Source organism: Sus scrofa, chromosome 9, assembly GCF_054392235.1.
Source record: "Sus scrofa isolate SSC_HxYL_T2T_F1_AM1 chromosome 9, Sscrofa_HxYL_maternal_Yorkshire_Landrace_v2.0, whole genome shotgun sequence".
Taxonomy (NCBI): Eukaryota; Metazoa; Chordata; class Mammalia; order Artiodactyla; family Suidae; genus Sus; species Sus scrofa.
In genome coordinates, this window is record NC_139391.1 from 39,402,909 (window position 1) to 39,429,194 (window position 26,286).

General features: G+C 38.8%; 2 protein-coding genes and 1 non-coding gene across 20 annotated transcripts in view; 2 read left to right on the forward strand and 1 right to left on the reverse strand.

Annotated features, from left to right (window-relative positions):
- BTG4 (BTG anti-proliferation factor 4) overlaps positions 1–26,286 on the reverse strand; it is a 205,705-nt gene that overhangs the window by 116,558 nt on the left and 62,861 nt on the right. For 3 of the 13 annotated variants that reach the window (XR_014815246.1, XR_014815243.1, XR_014815249.1), the window contains one exon: positions 22,113–22,375. The gene's annotated coding sequence lies outside the window, so the exon portion shown is untranslated. Of the gene's footprint in view, positions 1–786; positions 2,265–18,593; positions 18,698–19,080; positions 19,165–21,845; positions 22,002–22,112; positions 22,376–26,286 lie in introns of those variants that run through there. The other 10 variants (XR_014815247.1, XR_014815239.1, XR_014815245.1 and 7 more) reach the window with 8 other exon arrangements.
- MIR34C-1 (microRNA mir-34c-1) lies at positions 1,019–1,098 on the forward strand. Its single transcript, NR_038553.1, has one exon. It is a non-coding gene; the product is annotated as a microRNA mir-34c-1 (primary transcript).
- On the forward strand, positions 2,258–25,582 carry HOATZ (HOATZ cilia and flagella associated protein). 6 transcript variants are annotated; one of them, XR_014815251.1, is made up of 6 exons: positions 2,258–2,592; positions 3,039–3,077; positions 3,563–3,633; positions 22,625–22,684; positions 23,140–23,195; positions 25,396–25,582. XR_014815251.1 is itself a non-coding variant. In XM_021063948.2 (6 exons), exons 1-6 carry the CDS (start codon positions 2,367–2,369, stop codon positions 25,451–25,453), a joined length of 507 nt encoding a protein of 168 aa, XP_020919607.2. In that variant the 5' UTR covers positions 2,258–2,366; the 3' UTR covers positions 25,454–25,582. The 6 variants fall into 6 exon arrangements, 4 of the variants coding, with proteins under 4 accessions (XP_020919607.2, XP_084832159.1, XP_084832161.1 ...); XM_021063948.2 differs by lacking the exon at positions 23,140–23,195 and adding an exon at positions 23,263–23,315; XM_084976033.1 differs by lacking the exon at positions 23,140–23,195.

The following is a 26,286-nucleotide window of genomic DNA, read 5'->3' on the forward strand; positions in this document are numbered from 1 at the left end:
GGAGGGGGGAGCCGGCCGGAGAGAGCGAAAGGGAAAAGGAAGGGGAACCTGAGCGGGAGGGCCCTGGGAGGTGCGGGAGACTGCGGGCAGGGGAGGCGGGGCGCGGGGACTCGGCGGCCCAGGTGAAGCTCGCCGACCGGGCGCTCCCGGGAGTCAATTGGGCCTGGGGGCCCGAGCCCGGAGGTGCAGGTCCCCACCTGGAGTGCCGCCCGCTGGCTGTGCCTAGAGTGCGCAGCAAGCCCGGCGGGGGCCAGCACAGCCTGTGGGCCGGGCTAGGGTCCCGGGGGATCCGGATTCGCCCTCTGGGGACCCGCGCCCCGGGCCTCGCGCCCAGGCACTGTCGGGCATCGGCCCGGGTGACATATGGGGTCGTGGCGGGCGCGATCCCGCGGCCCGCCGGCTCAGGGACTCCGCGTCGGCGCTGCGGACCGTCCGGGAGCTGCACCCTGCGGGCGCCCGGTGCTCGGTTTGTAGGCAGTGTAATTAGCTGATTGTACTCTGGCGCTTACAATCACTAATTCCACTGCCATCAAAACAAGGCACAGCATCACCCGCCGCCCCGCCAGGACGAAGACGCCGCCCTCGGCGGCCAACTGCCGACCCAGAGGGTTTGAGAAGAGCCCGCTGCGCTTCGAGATTTGATGCGTCAGCAGTTAGAGCTGTTGGCCCAGCACGTTGTCAGCGTGCGCATAACCTTTGCAAATGCCCGCAGGCGGCTGCATCTAGATACGGTTAAACTGTTAGCTATCTCTAGGAGTAAGAGCATGATTGTGCAGTTCTACTTACCGAAAGCGAAATCCGTGGTGTTGAATGACTTTAAGACGTTATACTGCTGGGCGGAGCCCCCTATAACGCTTAACGCTGTATGCTGTGATTTATTGTGCCTCTTTTTCATTAGTAGAGTATTCACCAACCCACAAAGTGAGCTGCAACTGAACTAATGGTTTGTCTATCTCAATGTATGGGGGCACCAGTTTTAGTCTGCAGTTTGTGATGAAAGTTAACCTTATTTTCTGTGAGTCTAGTTACTAGGCAGTGTAGTTAGCTGATTGCTGATAAAACCAATCACTAACCACACGGCCAGGTAAAAAGATTTGGGAATTCATCCAAATGAGCTGCCTGTGCATATCAGTGTGTTGGGAGGAGGAAGACTGGAATTCGCTAATATTACCCATTGCCTATTTATCAGTAGCTCTGCAAAGAGAGAAATCAACTCCTTGGCCGCTAAACATACAGTGTAGGTAGTATGCAATATTTTTCAATATTCCTTCAAGCTCTGAACCAAGTGTTTCAGATATATGGGGGAATACGATATTTTCCTTAGCTGAGTGTCATTGTATAGACTTGTGATTATCAACTTTTGAACTATCTTTCCATGAGGCTGTGTTAATATCTTGAAGGAATAAAGTGCCGTAAGGTCATTATGGAAACTATAAGGCCATAGGAAACTAAATTGTGGTTATTACCACGTGTCCATTTCCTAAGTTGATTATATGATGTCCATCTCTATCCCTGCTACAGTAATTACAACTTTCCTATCCCTTAACTTGTTCCTAGTTAACAAGTTAACCTCTGGGGAAAGCTATGCACATACACTTGTTAATATTTCTGTAAGAAATATTAACACAATTGAGAGCGCATATTTCATGAAAGAACTGGGTCCACTGATCAGATATATTTTAAATAATCATTTACAAGTGTTGCAGTCTAAGCAGCTTTTAGTGGGTCTGGGACTGAGAGTGGTGTTACAATCTAAATCGAGTTTCTTTCCATAGGATTGGTTTCAAAGGATTCAGGGGGAAAGTGTATAACAAAAATTATACAAAGGGGTACCTTATCAGCCCAGTTCACACCTCTAGCTCCCACAGGCTAGGATGTTGGCTACCCCATTGAATTCTCCAACCAGTGGAGACCCAGAACTTCCCCAGCATGGGTGCTGAGCTACAGCAAAATCTTCTGTGGGAAGGGGATTGGGGCTGTAGAGCTAAGGAATTGAAAACTTTTAGATATATTTGGGAAAGAAAGCTGGTTGCGGCGTGGGGCGGGGAGGTACGGGGGCGGGGGACGCGAAAGGACAGAGGATATGAGAGCTGAAATGCACCTCCACTGACTCCAACAGGACGCCTCAAAGTTGATGTCCTGACTGTCCGATCTCAACTTCAAGGCTTAGACTGGTCCCGAAGCCTGTGATCACTGCAAAAGTGGGCTTCTGGGGGCCCACAAGCTCGCACCAGACCCCAACATCTACAGAGGAAATTACGGGCTTCCGGCTCTGGTTGCTGCCAACTAAGCGGGTTTCCGGGGGGAGGTGGGGAGGCGGGGCTGGGAGAAGGGCAAGAAACCTTGGGGAAGCGTCCTGAGTTACCATGGAAACGAGGCCCAGCAGCGGTCCAAGCAGCCGGACGGAGTCCTGTGAAATTTGCCCCCAGGGATTACTGGTGTTCACTGGCTCTTCGGATCTAGATGCCAACCTGGCCAAGCAGTTCTGGATCGGGGCTTCGATGTATCCCCCCAACGAATCTCAGTTGGTGCTGTCCAGAGGTAGCAGCCAGCGCCTGCGGGTGGCCCGGGCTTCTAAGAGTAGTGCTCCTGGTGAGTAGCTGTCTCCTCCATAACCCACCCGGAAGATACCAGAGCCCCTCCCAGGAGAACCTGCTGAACATAATTCTAAAATAATCATTTCAAACGTCTAAAACTATACAAATAATTCTTAAATATTCTCAACAGCCCTTCCACCCAAAATGGAACATCTTAAGGTATTCCTTGGGTTATAACACCTGTTTGGCTAAACGTATGATATAGAATAATCTGGGCAGATGTTGGCTGAAGGGATATTAAGGATGGTTGCTACATAATTGAGTTCAAACATGAAACCCTAGAGAAAGTTAAGGCAAGTCACATTAGAAACCAAGTTCCCTTACCTGTAAGCCCTAAGATGAAGAAACTGCTATGCAACTTTTATAGGTATAGGCACCTTAAATACTTTTAATGCTGTGGTTTTTCCAATGACTTCTTTACTTCCCTTTTGTATTTTTTAGAGAAAAGTTACTTCCAGCCTTTTTTCCTTGAGAAAAGCAGTAAGTACCAAGTTTTATACCTTTCAACATCCTGATTCCTAGATTCTTCAAAAAATAAGTAATGAGTACAAGGATACAACTTCACACTTTGGCATAACTTTATGATTTGCATTACCAGGATGCTGCTTCAGGAACCACTCTTATTTCTCCAGAAGAAAATGCCTAAATTCCTCTAACATGTTGAATAGGAATGTAGAAATTGGAATTGCTGGTACTACAAGCATGTTCTCTTTAGAGACCTTGTCTCTGAAGCCAAGCTACTCACCTTCTAAAGAGTTTAGAGGTTCCCTGAAGCAATAGCTAATTAATTCAGTCTCCAGTTATTTATGAATCTAATTCATAAAATTTCAAGACAGTACATACTAGTGTTTCACTTCCTACTCTATGTATGTATTACTTTTTAGCCTTTATCCAATTTTATATCAACATTATTGTAAAGTCATGATCAAGTTATTTCAGATTGAATTTGACTTTGTTTTCATTAGAGAATAGAGATGGAGTTACTGAAACCCTAAAGATTCAGGAATCTGAGGAGAAAAAAAAGTATCTCCAAAAGGTAGGCCAATATTTCTGAAAGTCATCTGATTTTCATTAAAATTTCATGATTATTTTCCAAATAATCCCAGTTATTTCTTAATACACAAATATAAAAAAGTTCTGCTTCTGGTGTATCAGCTTGAGCAGCTGGAAAATCTTTATTAGAATTTTAATTGAAGATTAAGAAATTCTATTCAATTTTGGCTATTCTCAACCTCTGTAAATACCTAAGGATTTATGAGAACATTGAAATCAGAGGGAAGTGGGGAAAGATGGATTCGCACACTTTTCACCCAATAAGACTCCAAACCACATATAATATTCTAAGGACAGAAATATTGTCAGAACAGGAAAAATTGAATAGAATTGACTATCTTAATAGGTCAAAATGAAATGATCAAAGGAATGAGTCTGTCATCTAGAACCATTTTGACTAAAAAGACTGCAATTAAACACATTGGTGTTGTCTAACCAACTGAACGTGTCTCTTCTTGGCAACATCCCTTGTTTGCTTTTCTTGAGGCAGGCACAGCCTTTAACTCAGCAATTAGTACAGTGATTTATAGAAACGTTTTGTTTGGTTAATGGAGAAATTCCATTCCTGTAACTGCTCCTGTGCTCTAAAAGCAAAGATAGAGATTTGTCTGGCCTAATGTTTTTAATCATCGGATATATTGGCAAACTCCAAAAGACTTATCGGGAATTCTTCATAAATTATAGAACAGTGCATTTGAGTTTGATGATCACATTAGTTCTCTTTGTGGACTTTTGGGGATTCCCCCAACAGATTAAGTGATTAGAAATAGTCAGCATTTGCTTCTCTCTTGAGGACATTAGGTATTGTATACCTAATATACTGTATGTATGTATGTATATATATACACATGTAATAGATATATAATATATATACCTAATCTACTGTATACCAGGACTTAATGGGGGAAGGGAGCCTAATTTTCAGTGAGGCAAAAATCATTAAAGTTGATTTCTTTAGCACTTCTTAATTTTATTTTTGGAGGAGATTAGAAATAAAGATTAAAGACAAACTATTATCAACTTTTATCATCTTTTGTCAAACAAGACAATATGATGAATTTACAAGTGGATGTTCTGCTAATGAACTATTAGTAGTCTTAGAACTTATTTCCTTGCCTCAGTTTCCACTATTATTACTTAATTCCCAGATATCTATTGAGAACCTGCCATGTGCCAAATACTATACTAGGTGCAGGGAATGTGAAGATAAGATGTCCCTGATCTCAAAAAGTTTATAATGTGGCAGGGGAGAATGCCTGTTAAAGGCAGGAATTGTGATACATTATTATGAGAGATGGCAGTAATGCTATGGGAACACAATGAAAGACGTCAAATCAAGCTTAAGGAATCAAGAAATCTTCCCAAAGGGACTGAGTTTCAAAGAAAGTATAGGGTTGACCAAATAAAGAAGATGCAAAGCAATCCCCCATTGCTGCCCTAGTTATCTTCCTAAAACCCAAATCCTATTATGCTGCTTTCTACCGTATTAGTGTGGTGCCAGGGCTGCCAAAACAAAATATCACAGACCAGCTGGCTTAAATGACAGAAACTGATTTCCCCACAGTTCTGGAGAACTGTAAGTTTGAGGCTGTAAGTTGGAGATTAAGGTGCCACCAAAGTCGGTTTCAGAAACCAACTCTTCCTAGCTTAGAGATGGTCGCCTTCTCACTGCGTCCTCACAAGGGCACAGCAAGAGAGCACCTCGTCTGATAAGGACAGCAGTCCCTTCATATTAGAGCCCCACTTTATGACCTCATTTAACTTTAACTACCTCTCTAAAGGATCTGTTTCAAAACAGAGTCACACTGGGGGGGCCGTTTAGGGCTTCAACATGGAAATTGCAAGGTGGGGGTGGGAATGACACAGTTCTCGGTCCATTCACCTATGTTCGTTTTTTTCCCTGCATCTCCATTTCTCTAAGATAGAGACCAAACTCTCTAGCATGGTGTTCAAGTTCTTTTCCAATCTGACCATAACCTGACTGACTTCCCCCTTCCTATACCCCACCCCTACTCCAGTGCAGCCCACACTATACAGCTGGTTTTCAACCACTGGGCTCAGGCCTGCTGTCTACACCTCCCCATATGTGCTAGGTTTGGTTTTTGCCAAACCCAAACACATACAGTATTCTGTAATATCTGCCAAATTGTACATTAACTTAAACGTGTCCTGCAATGCAGTATAAAGAAGTATAAAGCATAAAGAAGATTGAGAGTAGACAATAAGAGGCCTAACAAGCAGCAGTCCAGCAGGACAGAAAGAGAATATTACGGAAATGTGCCTTGCGAGTATATAGGAGAGCTGGGTCAGTATGGCACGGTACAATTCTATACAAACAATGCCATGGTCAAAAAGCAAGAGAATCATGTAATAACTGAATGCTCTTATAGACATCCCCAGATGCTACTGTGACATAGTACTCATAACACCCAATTTAGTCAGTGCACCCATGTGCTGTGGATACTAAGCTAAGCGCTATATAAGTATCAAGTCATATTCTCCTTCAGATAGCCTCATGATGATGATTTCATCAAAGCTCACATGATTCTCCAAAGTTCCCATAACTGGTAGGTGGCTGAAAGCCTGTCTCCTACCACCAAAGCCATGAGTCTCATTGTATTGTAATGCTTCCTGGCCAAGGCACTGTTCAGGTCTGCTGCCAAGTATTCCAGAATTCAAAACTGTCGTATGAAGGAGTTCCCTGGAAGCCTCACAGTGGGGGATCCAGCATTGTCCCTGCTGTAGCTCGGGTCACTGCAGTGGTGCGGGTTGGATCACTGATCTAGAAACTTCCTCATGCCATGAGTGTGGCCAAAAACAAACAAAAAAACAAAGCTGTGGCATGAATACAAGTATGAGAAACACTGTCTCCAGCCCTGTGGGACTATAAGCCATTTCTTCAACCTGCAGTGCATTTTTACGTCTCCACCTAAAATGCTTTCCCCCTTCAAGGCCCAGCTCAAGTGCACCTTCTCTGTGAAGCTTTTCTAGAGGTGACTTAGACACAACAAAATGAATAGCTCCCTTCCCTGCTCCCAGAGCAAGTCACGGCTAACTCACAGTGTCTACCAGTCTCCCATCTATGTTGTAGGTAACTGTGGATGTTTTTATCTTTCCTGCCAGATCACAGGCACCATAGTGCAGTGGACTCTGGAGACAAGCCTGACTCTTCCACTTACCATCTGAGTGATCCTGAGTAACCTGTTTAACCCCTGTGAGGCTCAGCTTCCTCAGATAGAGAAGGAGAAATCATAAAAATATCCCCTTCATAGAGTTGATATGATATGTAAAGCACCTGGCCATCATTTGCTCTCAACAAATGTTAACTCTCTTTTCCTCTGAGAGCAGATGTCATATCTTTTTTTTTTTTAGAATATCCTTATTTTTATTTAACTGAAGTTGATTTACAATGATGTGTTAATTTTTGCTGTACAGCAAAGTGATTCAGTTATACATATATATACACACTCTTTTTTTATATTCTTTTCAATTATGGTTTATCCTAGGACATTGAATATAGTTCTCTCTGTGCTATGCAGTAGGACCTTGTTGTCTCTCCCCTCCGTGTATAACAGTTTACATCTGCTAACCCCAACCTCCCACTCCCTTTCTCCCCCAACCCCTCCCCCTTGGCAACTACAAGCCCATTCTCCTTGTCCTTGAGTCTGTTTCTGTTTTGTAGAAAGGTTCATTTAGATTCCACATATAAGTGATATCGTATGGTATTTGTCTTTCTGTTTCTGACTTAATTCACTTAGTATGATAATCTCTAGTTGCATCGATGTTGCTGTAAGTGGCATTATTTCATTTTTACAGCTGAATAGTATTCCATTTGTGTGTATGTACCACAACTTCTTAATCCATTCATCTGTCAATGGACATTTAGGTTGTTTCCGTGGCTTGGCTATTGTGAATAGTGCTTCTATAAATGTAGGGGGTGCATGTATCTTTATGAATTTTAGTTTTGTCTGGATATATGCCCAGGAGTGGGATTGCTGGATCATATGGTAAATCTACCCTTCATCTTCTCAGGAATCTCCATACTATTTTCTGTAGTGGCTACACCAACTTACATTCCCACCAAAAGCGTAGGAGAATTCCCTTTTCTCCACATCCAGACGTCATTTCTTACTTGCTTAACCCTGGTGTTTTTCTCATTATTGAAACTCAATAAATATTTGTTGATTTAATAAATAAATGCATAATTAATGAGTGAACTATGCTCTATACAGTAATAATACCATTCTGTGTAGCCTTTTGCACATATATACATCTGGCAGATTTTTCTAGGATGATAATTTTTGCAAGAATACTCCCCAAAGCTAGTCTACTTTAGTCTACTTTGCAAATCTACTTTAGGACCAATTTAGTACATCACCTCACTTCTCAAGTTTGCTTTTACCTCATGGGTCTTTATATGATGGGAGGAAATGTGACTCTCTATAATTACTAAAACATAGAATCTATTTTTGGATACCACTGTTCTTCTAAGTCTGTAGTACTCTCTGCAGGGCTGCTACCACCATGCTAGAATTTTTAGCTTAATGGCAAAAAATAACTGGGGATGGGAAGTTCTATATAACTAATAAAACATTTACAATGATTTATTTAATTCAAGAGAATCTTCTACATATTTTGAACATATACAGTTATAGGGAAATTCCTGGTATAATTTTCATCCTAAAATGGGAAAAAAATATTTCCCATCAAGTCTCTTAAAGTTTTCTCTTCCACTTTCTCCTTGAAATTAATGAAAATCTAAAAATTTATCTCCATCACTTCTCAAAGTACCTTTATAGCTTTTTTTTCCCCAGCTGATATTGATTTTTCAGCTGTTGAACTTTTTTTTTAAATTTAATGTTATACTCCTTTTGGAATATTTTCCAGGTATACATTATAAATGTTTTTGGTTAGTGGACAAAATGCTATTAGTCACAACTACTGTTTCTGTGATGGATATCCATGGCAGAAAATCAAAAACAATTTGAGTCTGTCAAGATTAAATGGCTTACTCTGTCCATAAAGGAAACCTCATAGCACTGTACTGCACCATTATTCTTCCTCTGAGAGTTCTAAAGTAGTCTGAAAACATTATAATAAATGAATAGTCAGCTAATTCTTTGAAATCATAAAACTAATTTGCTTTTTAGTTTTGCCACCTTTAAGAAAGCTCTTTAACTGATTATCTCTTTATGAAAAGAATTATAAATAATTCATTTGCTGGGAGAAGGAGGAAAAGGTCAGAGCAGTATTATAAGACAAATATATAGATGACATATTTGGAAATGTCCATCTGGAATCAGATTTTTAACATGAGTGAATATAAACTAAAGGTTTTTACAAGGAAACTATGTAAATCTACAGAAGACTTTATTGGGAATGGAATTTTAATCTATTCAATCACACAACCTGTACAACCAATACAGACCATTAGTGTAAGTCTTCCTCAAAAGTGAATTTGCTCTATGGCCTTCCGCAGACCAGAAGTAAATCAAGCTCTGATGAAAACGTTCTTAGAATAAGAATCCAAGACATTTCACAAAGGTGTGCTTTTAGAACCCAAATCATGAAAGTGGAAGACTTTAACATTATCCTTGATTCTCTTACACTTTTGATGGGATACTCAGAGTCATTCTAAGTCCATTTTGTTGAGCCAAACCAAAGACATAAGGCATTTCCTCAGTGTCACTGCCAGCTCAGATAAAAGAACCTCTTTGGTGTCAAACTGCCCAGGATTGGCTTCCCTAACAAATCAAAATTTTCTCAGTAACAGCACTATCTGGTTTTGTTTTATTGGCTTTCCTGCTCTAATGTAATAATAACAAGGTTCCTTTTCATCCATAAAATACATATCATTAGGTGGTGGTGGATTTCTCCTTCACCAACAAAAGATACTTATTTAAATTCTTTTTCTTCCCAATTTGCCAAAGAATTAAGTGAAAGAATCATAAACAGACTGTGCATTCACAGTAACATGCAAATATATTGATAGCAAATGATGATGAAAAGATTGCATAAATACGACTCTTCTCTATCCTCTACTGTACTACTTTGTTTTCAAATATTATTCCATCTTGGGAAGCATTTTCAGTTGACAGGTGAGGTTCCTCTCTTAATCTTTTTTAGTAACATGTGCGGTCCATGAAAAGATAATTAAGGTAAGAAATGAGATTTGAGATCAAATAACTGAATTCAGTGCCCCAGACAGAGCCAGCCCCAGAGTTGTATAGGGTCGTGCCCCCAATACATCTTACCCTCCTTCTTCCAAAGATCTGTATACTTTATCTTCTGTACACATTTACCTTAAGAACAAAATAAAAGCATTTTAAGCCCTACATTACAGTTGGACAAGGACACATACCGATTTGTAAAACATGATTGAATGGAACTATTGAAAACAGAATGAAGCAAAAAAATATCATGTGCTGTTTCTTTTTTAAAAATAAAGGCAGTACTGTCAATCTGATTCCACCTACAGGGAGCCTTATTGTTCAAATTAGTAGACACCTTATAAGCAGTAGGACAAATCAAATAGGATTTATTGAAGAATTGGATAATTCTGTGGATCAAGTAACTCAGAATATAAGCATGATATGCTTGAAATCCAAACTATACTCTGCCTTTTCCCTTTGCATCATTGAAGACAAAATGAAAAGATCTGTAGGGAAGTGATATTGGAGCCAGAAAATAATGTTAAACAATTTCTAGATCCACATTAACTTCATCATTTCTAATTTTCTATGATAAGGTGTTTCAGTCATATGAGGTGTGGTCAAGAAAACCCTCAGAGCTTGAGATGATACAGCCATTTGTCTATTTAGCCCCTGAGAGTTTGCAGTTCCCCAAGCCACTGTGTTGGTAATATAGTCAATTCTTATTATTCACAATTCTGTATCTGTGAATTCACTTATAGCTATAGTTTATTTGCAACCCCCAAATCATCAGCACTTTCATGGTTATTGGAGGGCATTCACAGAGCAGTGAATAATTTGTGTTGCCCAACGCATGTATTCCCAGCTGAGGATGAATGAGGCAATGTTCTGTGTTTTGTTTGTTTGTTTGTTTGTTTTCTGGCTGCACCTACAGCATATGGAAGTTCCCAGCATTGGGGTCAAATTGGAGCTAAAGCTGACCCCTACACCACAGCCACAGCAACACCAGATCTGAGCCATATCTGCAACCTATGCCACAGGTTGGAGCAATGCCAGATCCTTAACCCACTGAACAAGGCCAGGGATCAAACCCACATCCTTACAGAGATAACCCCCACTGAGCTCCAGTAGGAACTCTGGTGTTCTGTCTTACTTCTGCTCTCATACTGTGAACAGGTTTCCTTTTTGCAGTTTCCTTAGTGCCAGAATTTTTGCTTATTATGATTTTGCTGTTTTCTTTTTCTTTAGGGGTTCCCAGGCTAGGGGTCTAATCAGAGCTACAGCTGCTGGCCTACACTATAGCTCACAGCAACGCCAGATCTGTAACCTACTAAGTGAGGCCAGGGATCAAACCCACAACCTCATGGTTCCTAGTCAGATTCGTTAACCACTGAGCCACAACGGGAACTCCGAAATAAATTCTTATGAGTGCATAAATAAATGATTTAACTTGTCCGGACCAGGATCTTGCATGATAGTCCAGTTCCTCGAGCTGGACGGCATACAAGATACTTATTTAATAGGAGGATGGTCCCTAATAGGATTGATCAAGACTCAGAGGCCTCACAGCCTCAGAGGTACTGAACAGACGTGTAGTCCATTGTGCAAAAGGATGTGCAAAGCAACAGGTCAGAGTGGAAATACAGTCGGTGGGTCACAGAAGAAAGTCACAGCAGATCTTTTCTCTGAAGGATGTGATACCAGGAAAAGGCAATAGATAGAAATCTAAGATCATGGTGCCGTGATCAACAGCATTTGAGAGAAACTTGCCGTGGGAGTTAGCATACAGCAGCAGGAGTAGAAAATTACACAAGGCCACTGTCCCAGAGTGTCTGGGACACTAGACATAAAACAAGATGAGGACTTGAACACAGGGGACAGGCCAATATTCCATAAACTAGAACTTTAGTACAGACATACACTTGGCTATAAAAAAGAAAGCAAATTCCTAAAGCATGTACCTTCCCCCAACCAAACATATTCTTAAACATTCGTGTCATTTCCTACTGCAATACTGCAAACCTACTTCAGAGGCATCGATATATAAGACAAACAAATTCATCTAAATATGGTGATTGTTCTTGGCCAAGCCAAAAAATATTGTTAAAAATTCAAATTTTTATTATTATCTGTTTTATTAAAAACAGAAAGAAAAAAAGATAGTTCTTAATTGAGGTTACAATGTTTAATGTATTATTTTGCATTCTCTGGGGTTTATGGCCAGAAATGTTCCTGATAGATAGAATGCAGATGTTGGTGTAGGTAGAGACATTAGTCTTGATGTGTGAGGTTGAATTGGACATTGTTTGGGTCTTGCTCCATACAAATGAAGGCCCTGCACTGAAATTTAGAGTCACAAAGCCAATCTGAACTTTACAAAATGTCTGCCCAAAGCAGCTGAAAACTTAGAAAAGAGATGTAGGCCAGGAGAGGGTCAAAGCTGAAGAGGCAAAGTCAAGCTCAGGCAAGAAGGGCCCAGCAAAGACATCAACAGTAGGATAAGCCCCAGAGGCAAAAGTTAGGAGAATCTGATTTGGAAAAATTGTGCAAGTGTCACTCTACAAATACTTATTGAGAATGTCTATAGGCCTAGCTTTGTGTAGGCTCTGGAGTACAGTGATGAACAACAAAAACATGTTTTAAAGACACAAACTCTGTCCTTATCTGAAACTTGCAATCTAATCACAGAGAGCAAGATTTATGAAAGAATTATACATGATGTTAGGAGAACATTGAATCAGCAGTATTGATCCAATCCAGGCAGTCAGGGAAGACTCCTGCAAAGATTAAGAGACTCCAAGGAAGACTGGGCATTAATTAGGCCAGAATGAGGAGTGGAGGGAGCATTAGGAGAGCCTTCCAACAGCAGCAACAGTGCATGTCAGCAGCAGAATGGCCAGCATGGTGATGGGAAGTGTAGGCCACAGTAAGAACATTAAAGGAATCATTGAAGGGCTTTAGGTCGGGGTCGGGGAGGGGTGGTGGTGATAATAACAGATTTGTTTGAAAAAATTCAGGAGAATGAACTGAAAGTGGCCAGAGCAGAATTGGAGAAACCAGAGTGAAGGCCATTGCAATCATCCAGTTGGGAGATGATGGTAGCCTGGATTAAGAAAAAGTAGATAGATAATAAGAGATATTTAGGAAGAAAATAAGTTGGACTTGAATTGTGTATTGGAAAAGGAAGGTGAGGCATAGCAAGGTATCAAATATAACTCATAGTTTTCTGGCTTGCACAACAGGATGGATGGACATAGTCTCTGAAACAATGAACCATAAGTAAAAGTCAGGTGTTGGGATTTTTTTGGAGGGGGAAGAAGAGGTTAGTAGTTTAGTTTAGATTCATGGAGTGTGAGGTTCCTTTGAGATAAGCTAAGATAAACCTATTTGAGCTATCAAATAGGCCTCTGAACACATGGCTAGAGAAGTATGGGCCAGAGATGAAATGGGTAGTCTGGATGGGGAATCTCCCACCCCCTCCTTCTTACAATCTAATGGAAAAACATACCTGAAAGAAGAGGTCGGTCCCATTCACCTCTTCATCATATCTGTGTAACCAGCAACATGATGAAAACCTTAAAGACTCAGTGGTTATTTGTTTGCTAAGGACAAACCTTAGTAATTTTTGTGGACCAAATCATCCATAGCATAAAATCAATCCTATTTAGAAGTATTCTAATATATCTATACTTTATTGAATTTAAAGAGGTAATATTCATTTTATGCTTATAGTTTTCTCAACATTAAAACTCAAATCTCACTTATTGCTTTTTTAAAAAAAAACTAGTGCCTTTTAAAGCAGCATGAAAGCAGTTTCTAAAAATCATTTATACTTTTACTTTATGAAAGCACTTGTTTTGTGTGAACATTTTAAAAGAACAGCTGTGCCCTTCGGGCAATTATTACTGGTTTTCCATTAAATAAACAAATAATATATATAACAGAATTGTTTCAAAATATGTAACAGAATCAAAAAATGTGTTCTCTTCTTCAAAACAGATAAATTCATATTTTATCAATATCTACATTTAAGAAAAATGATATTGATGCCCTGTTATGTAATAACTGATATATTTTTCTCATTTTAGTAAGCCATTATTTTTTAAATGAAAATTATATATGCAAAAGCTGGGAATGGAGCCAGGGTCAAGCAATTTCCAGGAGGGATGAAAAGGTGCTTAGACATGCATTTTTTCTACAAGTCAGCATTAGTCATCCCTCTAATTAATAATCCTCTACCATCTTCCATCCACTCCCATAGATTACTGCCTTTAGGTCTACCTCCTAAATATCAGATTAGAGCTGGAGAAAGCCTTTTCATTGATTATTTAGGCTCTCTTTTCAAGTGCATGGTAGGTCACTTGAGGTCCAGCAGTTCTGTATCTTCTGATTATAGCAGATATAAATTTGCTATGTGGAAGTTGTAGAATCTACATAGCAGATTTCAATCAATAGACATAGGGAATGATAGTAAATTCATGGAGGAAGTTCATAGTTGAACCATTCTGTTATCAAAATCAATACGCCAGGAGGCACATTCTGCCTTTTGGAATCAAGCCCAGATGTGAAACTTTTTACTAACACATAGTATTACCTTAAGCCAATAGTAACTCTCACCTTCCTCAGCTGCATTTGTATAAGAACAGGAATGGAACCTACTGAAGATTAAGACTGTGTAGAACAAGAACAAAAATTCCCTGGGGAGCCCATTGGATATTTAAATCCCAATTCTTGGCATAGAAATAAAAATTAAAATCTGGAGCTTCAAGAAAAAAAATCAGATAATGTCCTCTAACCTCTGTAAAACCATAGAACCTTGGTTCTGCATAGGCAATATTCTAAATTTGGAATATAATTCCCATTTTATAGTTAACTTGTAATCAAAAATCCTATCATAAATATTTAACGTGCATTAAATAAGAGCTTAGAAAGTTCATCAATTTATAAGTACCGCTATGACTCAACTATTCCTTACCGTTAAACACTTTTTTTGCAAAGTGCTATATGATACCATAAAATAGGTAAATTAACTTTGATCAAAGCAGACCTCATGCTAGATTAGCTCCCCCTGCTGTGTGTTCTCATAGCACACATTTTCCACTAGAATATAAATTTTTCTGTGAGGGCGGAGACTGTATTTGTCTCTTCCACCATGGTTAATCCTAATTCTTTATTTTCAGAATTAATATTGAATAAAGGAGCCATTCTGTCACTGCATGTGTGTATGTGTGTGTAAGTGTGCCAAAATCTCGGAAATTCCCTGGTGGCTCAGTGTTAAGAGCAGGCGTTGTCACTGCTGTGGCACGAGTTTGATCCCTGACCCTGGAAACTTCTGCGTGCCATGGACGTGACCAAAAATAAAACAAAAGCGTCAAAATCTCTAGTTTGTGTTTGCAGTAGCATAGCAAGAAAAGCCTAGGACACAGAGTCAAATAGAACTGGAAATGAGTTTGAATCCTTAGCTCTGCCAGTTACTAGTTTCCTAATTAATGTTAAAGTGACTCTGAGAAAAGTTGTTACTTTTTATGTTGGTTGAGTTCCTTCAATCTGCAAAGAAACAGTAATACCATCTACTGTGTTAGGAGGATTAAATGAATTACACAAAGCCTGACATCCAGCAGTTACCTAATGAAAGTTTTTTAGCCTCTCTGTTTTCCCTCTTTTTTTAACCCATAATTGAAAAAAAAAAAGTAGCAGATACAAAATAAACTCAAATATTAAATGAAATGCTTTGGTCAAAATGGTAAATCTCAGAGGATGATGAGAAGATTACAAAATTCATGGTCAGTCACCCAGTTATCTACCCTCTGGTTAAAAGACACAATCAAGATTGGCCTGCTCATACTGTTAAAAAAGACTCTTATGTATTTTTCCTAATCCTGCCTTTATTTGTCATTCTGCAAAAAGAAAAATGACCACTGAAGATATATTTTGAAATTTCAACTATGGAGCAAAATGTATAGGCCAAGTTAGTTAATAACCATTGCAGGTAAATAAAAGGTAATTAAGTTTATCATAATGCCTCTCCCTGCAAATATAGATTAAGAGGTAAATGTCATGATGATTCTGAAGGACTAGATGCATGGTTCTCAATTAGAATCCTGTCAAAAATCAAGTGGGAAAAGGTAATTACTATAGTCAAACTATATACAGCCTTTGCAACAGTTTTTGGAAACCTAGAAAAAGACTCTGGTATAGAAGCTAACTTAGGAGCCAAAGCTATCAGAAGTAGTGAATAGTATAAGCAAGTAGACCCAGCTCAATTCAAAGCAAACCCAACCCACGAGCTGCATGTTGACTAAAATGAGTTGAGATGCTAAATAATAGCCCTAATCTGTGTAAGTACTGTAGGTTTGATTTGCTGGTTTATTTTGTTTTTGTGTTTGAGTAAATACATGGGCCTGTTTTTTATTTCTAGAAATAGATGTTATTTTTTCTAAGAAATCATCCATTTCATCTGTATTTTCAAATTTGTTGGTATAAAGGATTCAGTGTTTTTAATAATCCTAGTAATCCCTGCTATAGCTCTAGTTATTACCCTTTTCACTAATCATTTGTATGCTTTTTGTCTTAAGTAATTATGCCAAAGGATTATCTATTTTAACAGTCTTCTCAAAAAGCCAACATTTGGTTTTATTATGCTGTCATATTCTTGTTTTCTGTGTTATTGGTTGTGATTTTAATTACTTCTCCCTTCAATTTTTTGGGCTAGTTTTTATTTTCCTTCTAACTTCCTTCCCTTTCCACTTTGTTTCTTAATTTTCCATTTTATCTCTTTCCTAATATAGGCATTTATAGCTATAAATATCCCTCAAAGTACTATTTTAGCTGCATCTCACAAGCTATATAGTATTTTTATTATTGTTCCATTTTAAGTATTTTAAACTTCCATTTTGATTTATAATTTGTCCCATGAATTATTTAGAAGTATGCTTTTTCATTTCCAAACGTATTAAGTCATCTTATCTGTTTTTTTATTTCTAACTTATTAATGTTGAGGTCAAAAACACAGTTCCTTTCTTGTACTAAATCAAGTTGAAACAGAGCTATCGCTATGTCAAGGTCTTCAACATGATACCATTCAACTATCCTACCCTTTATACCTCTACTCCCTAAAGCACACACCTTGTCCCAGTCAAACCAGGCTTATCACCATTTTTAAGCAACTTTAAGCTCATTCCTGCCTCCATGTCTCCATTTATATTTTTGAGGGGGTCGTACCCACAGCACATGGAAGTTCCCCAGCCAGAAATGGAATTTAAGCCACAGCTGCAACCTATGCCACAGCTATGGCAATACCATATCCTTAACCTGCTGTGCTACAGCAGGAACTCCCTCATTTATTTTTAATTGGACTGCTATCTTTCTATCACTGAGCATGCTTTTTTGTGTCATGATTTGATCATTAAGCTAGCCTACTGCTTCCCTAGCTGCCTTTCTCTCTTTGATGCATTATTCTTAAATCCTTAGATTATTTAGGTTAGAGCTCCTTTGGATTCTTCTAAAAATTTTACACATTTTAAGTTTTTAAACATATTAAGATTTTAGATTCAGCAATGTATTTGTGCAAATACTATTTTCCTTTATGTGCTTTTTTCACATATTTTGATGTTTGTGTTATGAGCATATATTGCATTTATAGTCAATGGAAATAATATATATTTTTTAATTCTATTTGAATTAATATATTTCCCCCTGTGCTTCTTAGTCTGTTTTCCTCATGTTTTTTCCCCTTTCTAACTATCTACTCTTCTTACTAGAGAAAAACATCATTTTTGAGAACTAACTACATAGAGTATACACTTTAAGTCCTTTACTCACATTCTTTTTAATTTATTGATTTATTTATTTGCTTTTTAGGACCACACCCAAGGCATATGGGATTTCCCAGGCTAGGGGTCAAATCAGAGCTACAGCTGCCAGCTTACACCACAGCCACCAGCCTACACCACAGCCACAACAACTTGGATCCAAGCTGTGTCTGCGACCTACTCCAGAGCTCACGGCAACCCCAGATCCTTAGCCCACTGAGTGAGGCCAAGGATCAAACCTGCATCCTCATGGATGCTAGTTGGGTTTGTTAACCATTGAACCACAAAGGGAACTCCCCTTTACTCACATTCTTATTTAAGCATCAGAACACCTCTGTCTGAAAAGCATTATATAAATAGGTAAACCCCTATTACAGAGGAGGAAGCTTAAACATGTAAGTGACTTTTTCAAGGTCACACAGCTAAAATAAAGACAGTTTGAAGCTCGATCCATCTGACAATGGAGCCAAGTGCTTAACTACTATACCACATTGGTCTCAGGAGTTTCGAGATTCTCTTAAGTACTGGGATGGTTGCCAGGTAACTAAGCAAAGAGCTGATTTGGGAACCAATTCAATATTCTTCTAAGATATTTCTAAGATTAAAATCAGTAATTAGGCTCATATAGTATGGTGATCAAGAGAAGATTTCTTTTGGTAATGTAGCTAGGTAATCAGAGAAAGAAACACTACCATATGCTAGTTTCCATGAGTGCTGTAGTCAAAAAATTTCAATCATAATACGAGAAATGCAATTTTTCATATGAAAACCAGGTTTTGAGAAGAAAGGACCTCTCCTTTCAAATCTCATGTTTATTAAGAGCTTTTTTATAACTGAAGATTAACTGAAGAGAAAGTTTAGGATACACTGGAGAATTTGTAAGCAGAGGACTTTCTACTGCATAGTAAAGGGCAAATAATATTTTAGTTAGCCCTCTGTGTTTTTCCTTTCCTCCCTTCCAGCTCTCTTCATTAACTCACCTGTAGGTAAGAGGTTGAATTATCAGAAATTGTCCATGCCTGTACATAGAACTGAGCAATCCATCCTTCCCTTCTTTTTCCCACTCTTCCACATTTTGAAAGCACTGAAAGAAAAATTTTCTATAGTAGTAATAATAATAATAGCAACCACTTATTAAATATCCACCATCTGCCATGCATTGTTAAGCAATGTTTATTTTATCTCAAATTTTCACAACCTTCCTTATAGATGAGAAATCAGTACTCAGGGAAGTGGTTCTTTGATTTACCCCAAATCACAGACTTTTCACCAGTGGGATAGTGATTACAGCTGGAGGGAGGAAAGGAGGAACCAGGAGGGGTAATTAAGATATTACTTGCCGGGGGAAAAAACTGTAACTGCAATGTATACATCTAAGGATGACCTGACCCCCTTGCTGTACAGTGGGAAATAATAATAATAAAAAAAAAAGAATAAAAACCATAAAAAAAAAAAGATATTACTTGCCATTAATCCTGCAGCAGAACTGGGATGCAGACGCACATGTATTTGACTCCACTAAACCTGTGTTGCCACCCATATAGTTTGGCTCTGAAAAGCCAAAAATAGAGAACTCAGCAACTTCAATTTTGAAGTGACACTAAAATTTTTTGACCTTCTGAGACATTAAATTTATATTTTATCATATGCTAATATCCTGAAATCAATTTTTATTCATAATTTACTTTTTCAGGAGTAGCACATAAATATAATATAACTAAAAGGTATAGTCTACAAAAATATCCCATATTAAAATACTATCAATATAAATTTTGAGCCACCGAGACATGGGAGAAGGTTGGTGCCAGGGCACAAGTAAGCAGCGGCGAGGTACACTGCTGCCTTCTGTTCAGGTCTCTTGCCTTTTAAGAGCCCACAAAGTTTTAATTTTATTTATTTTGGGACAAGATGTCTACTTTTCACCTGAATTTTAGGCATCATGTATCACAGATATTGAAAGAAAAAAATCAGAATCCTTTAAAAATTAAACTAATTTAAAAATACCTGTCAATTTGCTATGGATTGAATAACATAATGTCTATAGAAAAAGGCCTGGGATATTTTCAAGGTCCAATGTTAGTTTCTTTTCCAGCTTTCCCATTATACATGTACTCAGTTGGAATTAAATGCTTCCATGCTGTGATTACTAGCACTTTATTGATCTTACTTTCCCTGCTTTATCTCATAGCTGCTACCATGTCTCTTTCAGAGTCTTATTAATCTTTTCATCCTTCCTTAGAGCTTAGCAGTGCCTTGTAAATGATCCTCAATGACTTTTCGCTGAATTGATTGAGTCATGATACATGAATGAAAACATTACACTGTCTAATACACAATTATTAGCCTAAGCAAAAAGAAGAGTTTTAGAAATTGAAATTAAACAGAGGGCAAGTTTAGTTCTTAAAATCCCCTATGAACAAAACCATGTGATTACTTTCTGTGTTACTACTTGGTACTCAGGCAGGTTACATTGTCATAATGCTTCTAGTATAAAAACCAACAAATATTTCGTTACAAGATTCTATATAACTGTAGAATTTAAAAATTCATTAAAATTTTGATTTCAGATAATTTATCATAATGGATTTTTAATCAATTTATAATATAATGCACCAGAAACAAAGCTTTAAAATATGATCTGATTTCTGCTTCCTGGATATGTTTCCTGAGAATGAATGATAAAACTACTGTAGGCAATTGTGTCATCAAAACAAAAACATTGCCAACTAGTCTAAGAAATCTCTTCCAGGATAACTAAGTAAATTCAGTAACAAGAGAAAATTCTTACAATATATCTTACCAATAGGGATAAATAATTTACTTGTTAATTTTGTAACAACAAAAGAATTCTCATTTCTGGAGGAGTTCCTGTCATGGCGCAGTGGAAACAAATTCCACTAGGAACCATGACGTTGCGGGTTGGATCCCTGGCCTTGCTCAGTGGGTTGGGGATCTGGCGTTGCCATGAGTGGTGGTGTAGGTCACAGATGTGGCTCAGATCCAGCAGGCGGCTACAGCTCTGATTTTACCCCGAGCCTGGGAACCTCCATATGCCACAGGTGCAGCCCCCCCCCCCCAAAAAAAAAAGACAAAAGAATTCTCATTTCTAACCATGGTGTTTTGGTTGTGTTCATTAATGGAATTTCATAAGATATTTTAATCACTTAGTAATTCCTAAGATAGTAGGATAAGGGAGGTCAAAATTTTTATTTATAATATTTTAATATTAGATATTTTTATATAGTATACATTTTAGCTATATTATATGTATATACAACTCCTGCTATAATTTGATTTCAGGATTTTAGGATATGATAATGTATAAATTTAATGTCTCAGAAGGTTAATGAAGCTTCGCAGCTTCCCTTACAGGAGTCAGGACTAAAGCATCATCCTGAGGAATTACTTAGCAATACACACACCCTTTTTCTCTTCATTCCCTGTTTCCTCTGCCTTGAAAGCTTTCTCCCCCACCCTACTGTTATTATGCTCTCAGACCTAAGCTTAGACATCACCTCCTCTGGGATGGCTCCTCCGAGTCTCCCATACAGATACACACACACCCTCCTCTGTAGTAAAGGTCCCTCTTGAGTTCTCCGATTGTGCTGTCCTATTCTAACCCCACTGTAGTACCTGTAAAACTGTTCACTTATCTTTTTCTCCACAAGCCTGCCATCACTTGACAGGCAGGAATGGTATTTTATTTGGCCCCTAGCACAGTAATGTTACATCATAGGTGCTCATTATGTTTTGATATATATATATATAGTCCTAACCCTCAGTACCTCAAAATGTGCCCTCATTTGGAAATAGAATCATTTTTTATAAAATAAGTTAAGGAGTTAATACTAGAGTAGGGTGGGCTCCTAATCCATTAGGACTGGTATCTTCATAAAACAAGCATGTGACTACAAAAACACACAGGGAGAAAGCAATGTGGCAATGAAGGCAGAGACTGGAGTTATGCAATGCAAGCCAAGAAAGGCCACAGATTGCCAATAAACCACCAGAAGCTAGGAAGAGGCAAGGAAGGATCCCCTGCAGGTTTCAGAGGGAGAATGGGCCTGTTGACACCTTGATTTTGGACTTCTGGCCTCCAGAACAGTAAGCATCACCCAGTTTATGATGCTTTGTTACTGCAGCCCTAGGAAGCTAGTGCAGTGCTCAAATTTGAAAGGATGGATGACTTAGAATTTGTAGCTGCTATCACAAATCCATGTCCATTCTCATACCTTGCTTCTAGCCTTGATCTAAACAGAGCTTCTTTCATATTCTTTGGCCATTTGAAGCTACAAATTTGATTTGTCAGAGTCTCTGGTTTCTCCTCTTGTTCTTAAATATTCCCGTTTTCTGCCTGGCTGTTTCCAAAACTAAACGTAACTGGAGTCCTTGAAAAAAAAAAAAACTGTATACCCCTATTTGCCTCATTTAATACATCTATATCTTGATAAATCATGCTTACACTAAATTAATTTTTTTTTACTCTTAAGAAAACTTACCTGAAAATGTGCATGTCTCATTATCTAAGACAGGGAGTGTGAGGCTCTGTTCTGCATGCAGGCCACTTAGAAGAGCCCTCCTGCCATGGATGTGGGTGGTGGCACAGCACACTGTTGGAGCTGGCTGGCTACCATTTAATGGCAGTTTCCTGTGGTGGCCAATAGCTTGGGCGTTGTTGTCAAATGGAGCTGGTATCAAACCCAGTTCTGTCACTTAAAAGCTTAGGTGAGTTATTTAACCTTTTGCTCTTCTGATTCCTCATCTGTAAAAAGGAATAATAGTGGTGTCAAACTTCTGAGCTATTAGAAGAAAAAAAAGATGTAACATATATAACGTTCTTAACATGGTTCATTTGGTTCATAGTTTATAGCTAATATTTTTATAAAAATTAAAAACTGCTCATGCTGCCCCAAAATGCAAGAAGGAGAATGGAAATTTTTCCACCCTCCATGGACACAAATCTTTATTATTAAATCAAGAGACTCACTCACTTTTTTTTCCTTTAATTTAGGCTAAAAAGAGAGATGAGATTATCCAACTCTTAAGAAAACAAAGAGAAGAAAGGATCTCGGTGAGTCCGATAGTGAGGCATGCAGATAAATCTGTCTGGATAGAGGGGATGAACTATGTAAATTCTCAGAGGTTTATAGCTTAACCCCTTATATGGAGAGACTTATGGTCCAGAACCTTCTATGCTCTGTTCTGGAAGCGGGGAGCGGGGACAGGGTATAGGCATCAGATAATTTCCAACGCTTGACAAACCAAAGATATCTCCAGGGTGTGCAGCACCATAGAAATAACTGGGCTTATCATCACATGTTATAAAGCTGTAGGATATTAACCTGGGCTTCCTTAGTGCTTGCATATGTTGCACCATGATTGATCTTGCTTCGCTCATACAAAAGTAAATGCTAAATGAAGAGGAACAAACTATAGAAGCAATAGCACCTCATAAACTTAAACGGATGTACACAGTCTCCTGAATGAACCCCTTATCTGAGCCATTTCTGACCCCACATTCTCCAGATTTAAGAAGCTAGTCATCATAAACTCTGTGATGATTTTACCTCAGATTTTTTCAGGTAAGTAAATTTTAGTCAATGCAAGAAGTAAAAATTTTCCTTCTTGTTTCTGTTTTGTTTTGCTTAGAAAGAACTGGTCTCCCTTCCTTATAAACCAGAAGCCAAAGTACACAAAGCAAAGTAAGTTGGCTTCTGTCAAAAATAGTCTCACCTGGCTAGTTTCCCTGTAAAGAAGAGCTCTTTTTTCTTACTCAGTTTGCTCCCTATCTTCAAATCTTCTAAAAACTCTCCCATATATAAGTAATTTCTTGCCTTGAGAAAGCTTTCTTCTGCTCATCTACGTCGAAGCCTGTGTGCCCATGTATATGAGTTGGTGCAGACAGAAGCGGAGATGAACCTTGAGTCTGTACACAATATGGTCCCCTCCTTTCTCATCCTGGGTTATTGTAGGCACCTGCCTTCACGCTTCCTTGGTGCTCCTTTCTGCTCCCAACCCCTGACCCTCCCTCCCATCTTTGGCAAATCAGCAGGTCTTCTAGGTTATCAACTCTGATACCACTAAACGCAACCCACATCCTATTGGACACTATTTCCCATTCTTAACCCTCTGAGCCCCAACAGGAACTGCTCTGTGCTTATTTTTATAGGAATGATCGGAACAGTCCTGTTACGACCCATGTGGATTCACCTAAAACATTATTTCACAGCTTGAATGATAATTTCCTTAATGATTTAAGTGCTTACCTAATTCCTTTTGTATAGCAGCTTGCCCTCCCTCCTCTGTCCTGAAGGCTTGAATTTCATTCCATTTCACTGTGACATCTTCCTCTGAGCTTCTTACACACTTACTATCTGCACCGTTCTTTTGGCACTACTTGGTGCCCATATTTTATCATTATTCAACTCATTATCTGACGTGTTTTTAACTTTTCACATTTTTTTGTCTATGACTATATTGTAAGCTCCATGAGAAATTGGATCACCCAAAGTGCCTAGCACACTGCCTCATTTAGGAATTCACAAAATCTGTGTAACAAAAAATGTTAGCTAAAAAATGTCATGTAGTTCCATATTAGTTAATTTAGAAAATGGTGTTTCTATGCCGTACATTAATTTATAAATATTTTTAAATTTTTTGCAATATCTTAGACACCATTTTACTTTAATTGTGCCCTCTTTTTCCTCCCTCCACCCTTGCCTATCTCTCCAAAACTCAGCTACATCCTAACATCACTCCTTCAGCAGATCTAAGGAAAATCCAAGTCCCTTTCTGTCAGAAAGAACGAACTAGAAAGTATGTGCTTTGGTAAGATTTTAGTAGCAAAATGTATTTTATCCACCCAGGAATATTTACATTTTAAAATAGGGCTGACAAGAAGCAACAATGGGTAACCAAAGAAATCAATCACCAATGATGAAGTCACAGAAGTCTGACTTAGATAAGAACCATCTACGTTTAGCAGGTCTGCTCCCGTGCGCTTCAAGGCACAGGTCACGGTGGAATGACCATTGCTCCCACACAGAAGTTTATACTGTAAAATCTAATGCATCCTCAGAATCCAAATCAGTACTTTTTTTTTATTATAGGTGGTTTACAGTGTTGTGTCAATTTCTGCTGTACAGCACAGTGGCACGTCATTCATGTATATACCTTCACTTTCTTTTATTATTTTATTTTATTCTATTCTATTCTATCTATTTTATCTTTTTAGGGCTGCACTCATGGCATACAGAGGTTCCTAGGCTAGGGGTTGAATTAGAGCTGTAGCTGCTGGCTTATACCACAGCCACAGCAATGTGGGATCCAAGCCTGTCTGCAACCTAACACTACACACAGCCACGGCAACGCTGGATCCTTAACCCACTGAGCAAGGCCAGGGATCGAACCTGCATCCTTGTGGATGCTAGTCAGATTCGTTTCCTCTAAGCCACAACAGGAACTCCATACCTTCACTTTCTTATATCATCTTCCATCCTGTTCTATCACAAGAGACTGGATGTAGTTCCCCCCCCCTCCCCCGTGCTGCGCAGCAGGATCCCATTGTTTATCCACTCTAAATGTAATAGTTTGCATCTACCAACCCCAAACTCCCCGGCCATCCCACCCCTTCCCCCCTGCCCCTTGGCTGCTACCTGTCTGTTCTCTATGCAAGACAGTAAATCTTGATTGGAGAAGCTCTCGAAAATTGTCTTCATGCTACATTGTGTTCACAACTACAGAGTTCTGTGTATTAGAATTGATTCCTGTTACTGCCAACAGGAAAGTGATTTCAGAGTCAGATAAAAAAGACCGCGAAGAAGTCAAAGCCTTGGACTGATCTGACTGACACATGGAAGAGGTTGGCTCTCTTAGAATCTTCACTTTTGAAACAACCTGCTCATACATCAGGATCACTGGGATCAGTAGAATTAGACTAAAAAAAATAATAAAACGTAAATATGCAACACTTCTAGGAATCTTACCAGTTATTGAATACTTGTGTCTACTTTACTTATTAAATACCACTGTATTTGATGCCACACAGTAATCCTCTCTCATCTTCTACCTTCTCAAACTCTGATTTATTTTGTTTTCATTTGAAGGGTACTTCCAGAACTGCTACGTTTGATTTCTATTATGAATATCAGATAAACAAAAAATAGGGGCTTTATTGCCTCAACTTGTAGACCACCAGTGAAAATGATTAATAAGGAAATAGAGATGAAATCCACACAGACATAGGGTGAAGAAAAGCAGAATTGGAAACCATATCAGATGCTGACTCAAGTGCTTCTATTCACCATTATCAGCTTTCTCTTTAGTTGTTTTGATAACCAGGAATTTCTAGAAAGAATATATATTGGACATGACATACATCTCATTCAGACATAAAACACAGACTGTAAATGAACTTGCCATGAAGATCGACTCTCCTGCTGATGCTGCTATTTTCTGCATGGCAGAGCTTCCCGTTATTATTAGCTGATACAGAAACCCATCTCCCAGCTGTGCTCAATCCGAGCCTAAAACTCAGAAGTCAGAGGCCCAAATAGTGCTTCTGCCACGCTTCACAAGAGCATGGGGGGCGGGGGAGGCAAGGAAATCAGACCCATCTGCCACCAGTTAGCACATTAGTTTTTGGACAGGAGACTCACTTTATTATTTGAATAT

Excerpts from the sequence above, each read along its gene's own strand:
- HOATZ (XM_021063948.2), top strand. The coding sequence starts at position 2,367 with ATGGAAACGAGGCCCAGCAGCGGTCCAAGCAGCCGGACGGAGTCCTGT. Across the intron at positions 3,078-3,562 it reads TTTTTTCCTTGAGAAAAGCA|AGAATAGAGATGGAGTTACT; the intron begins GTAAGTACCAAG and ends TGTTTTCATTAG. Across the intron at positions 22,685-23,262 it reads AAAGAGAAGAAAGGATCTCG|AAAGAACTGGTCTCCCTTCC; the intron begins GTGAGTCCGATA and ends TGTTTTGCTTAG.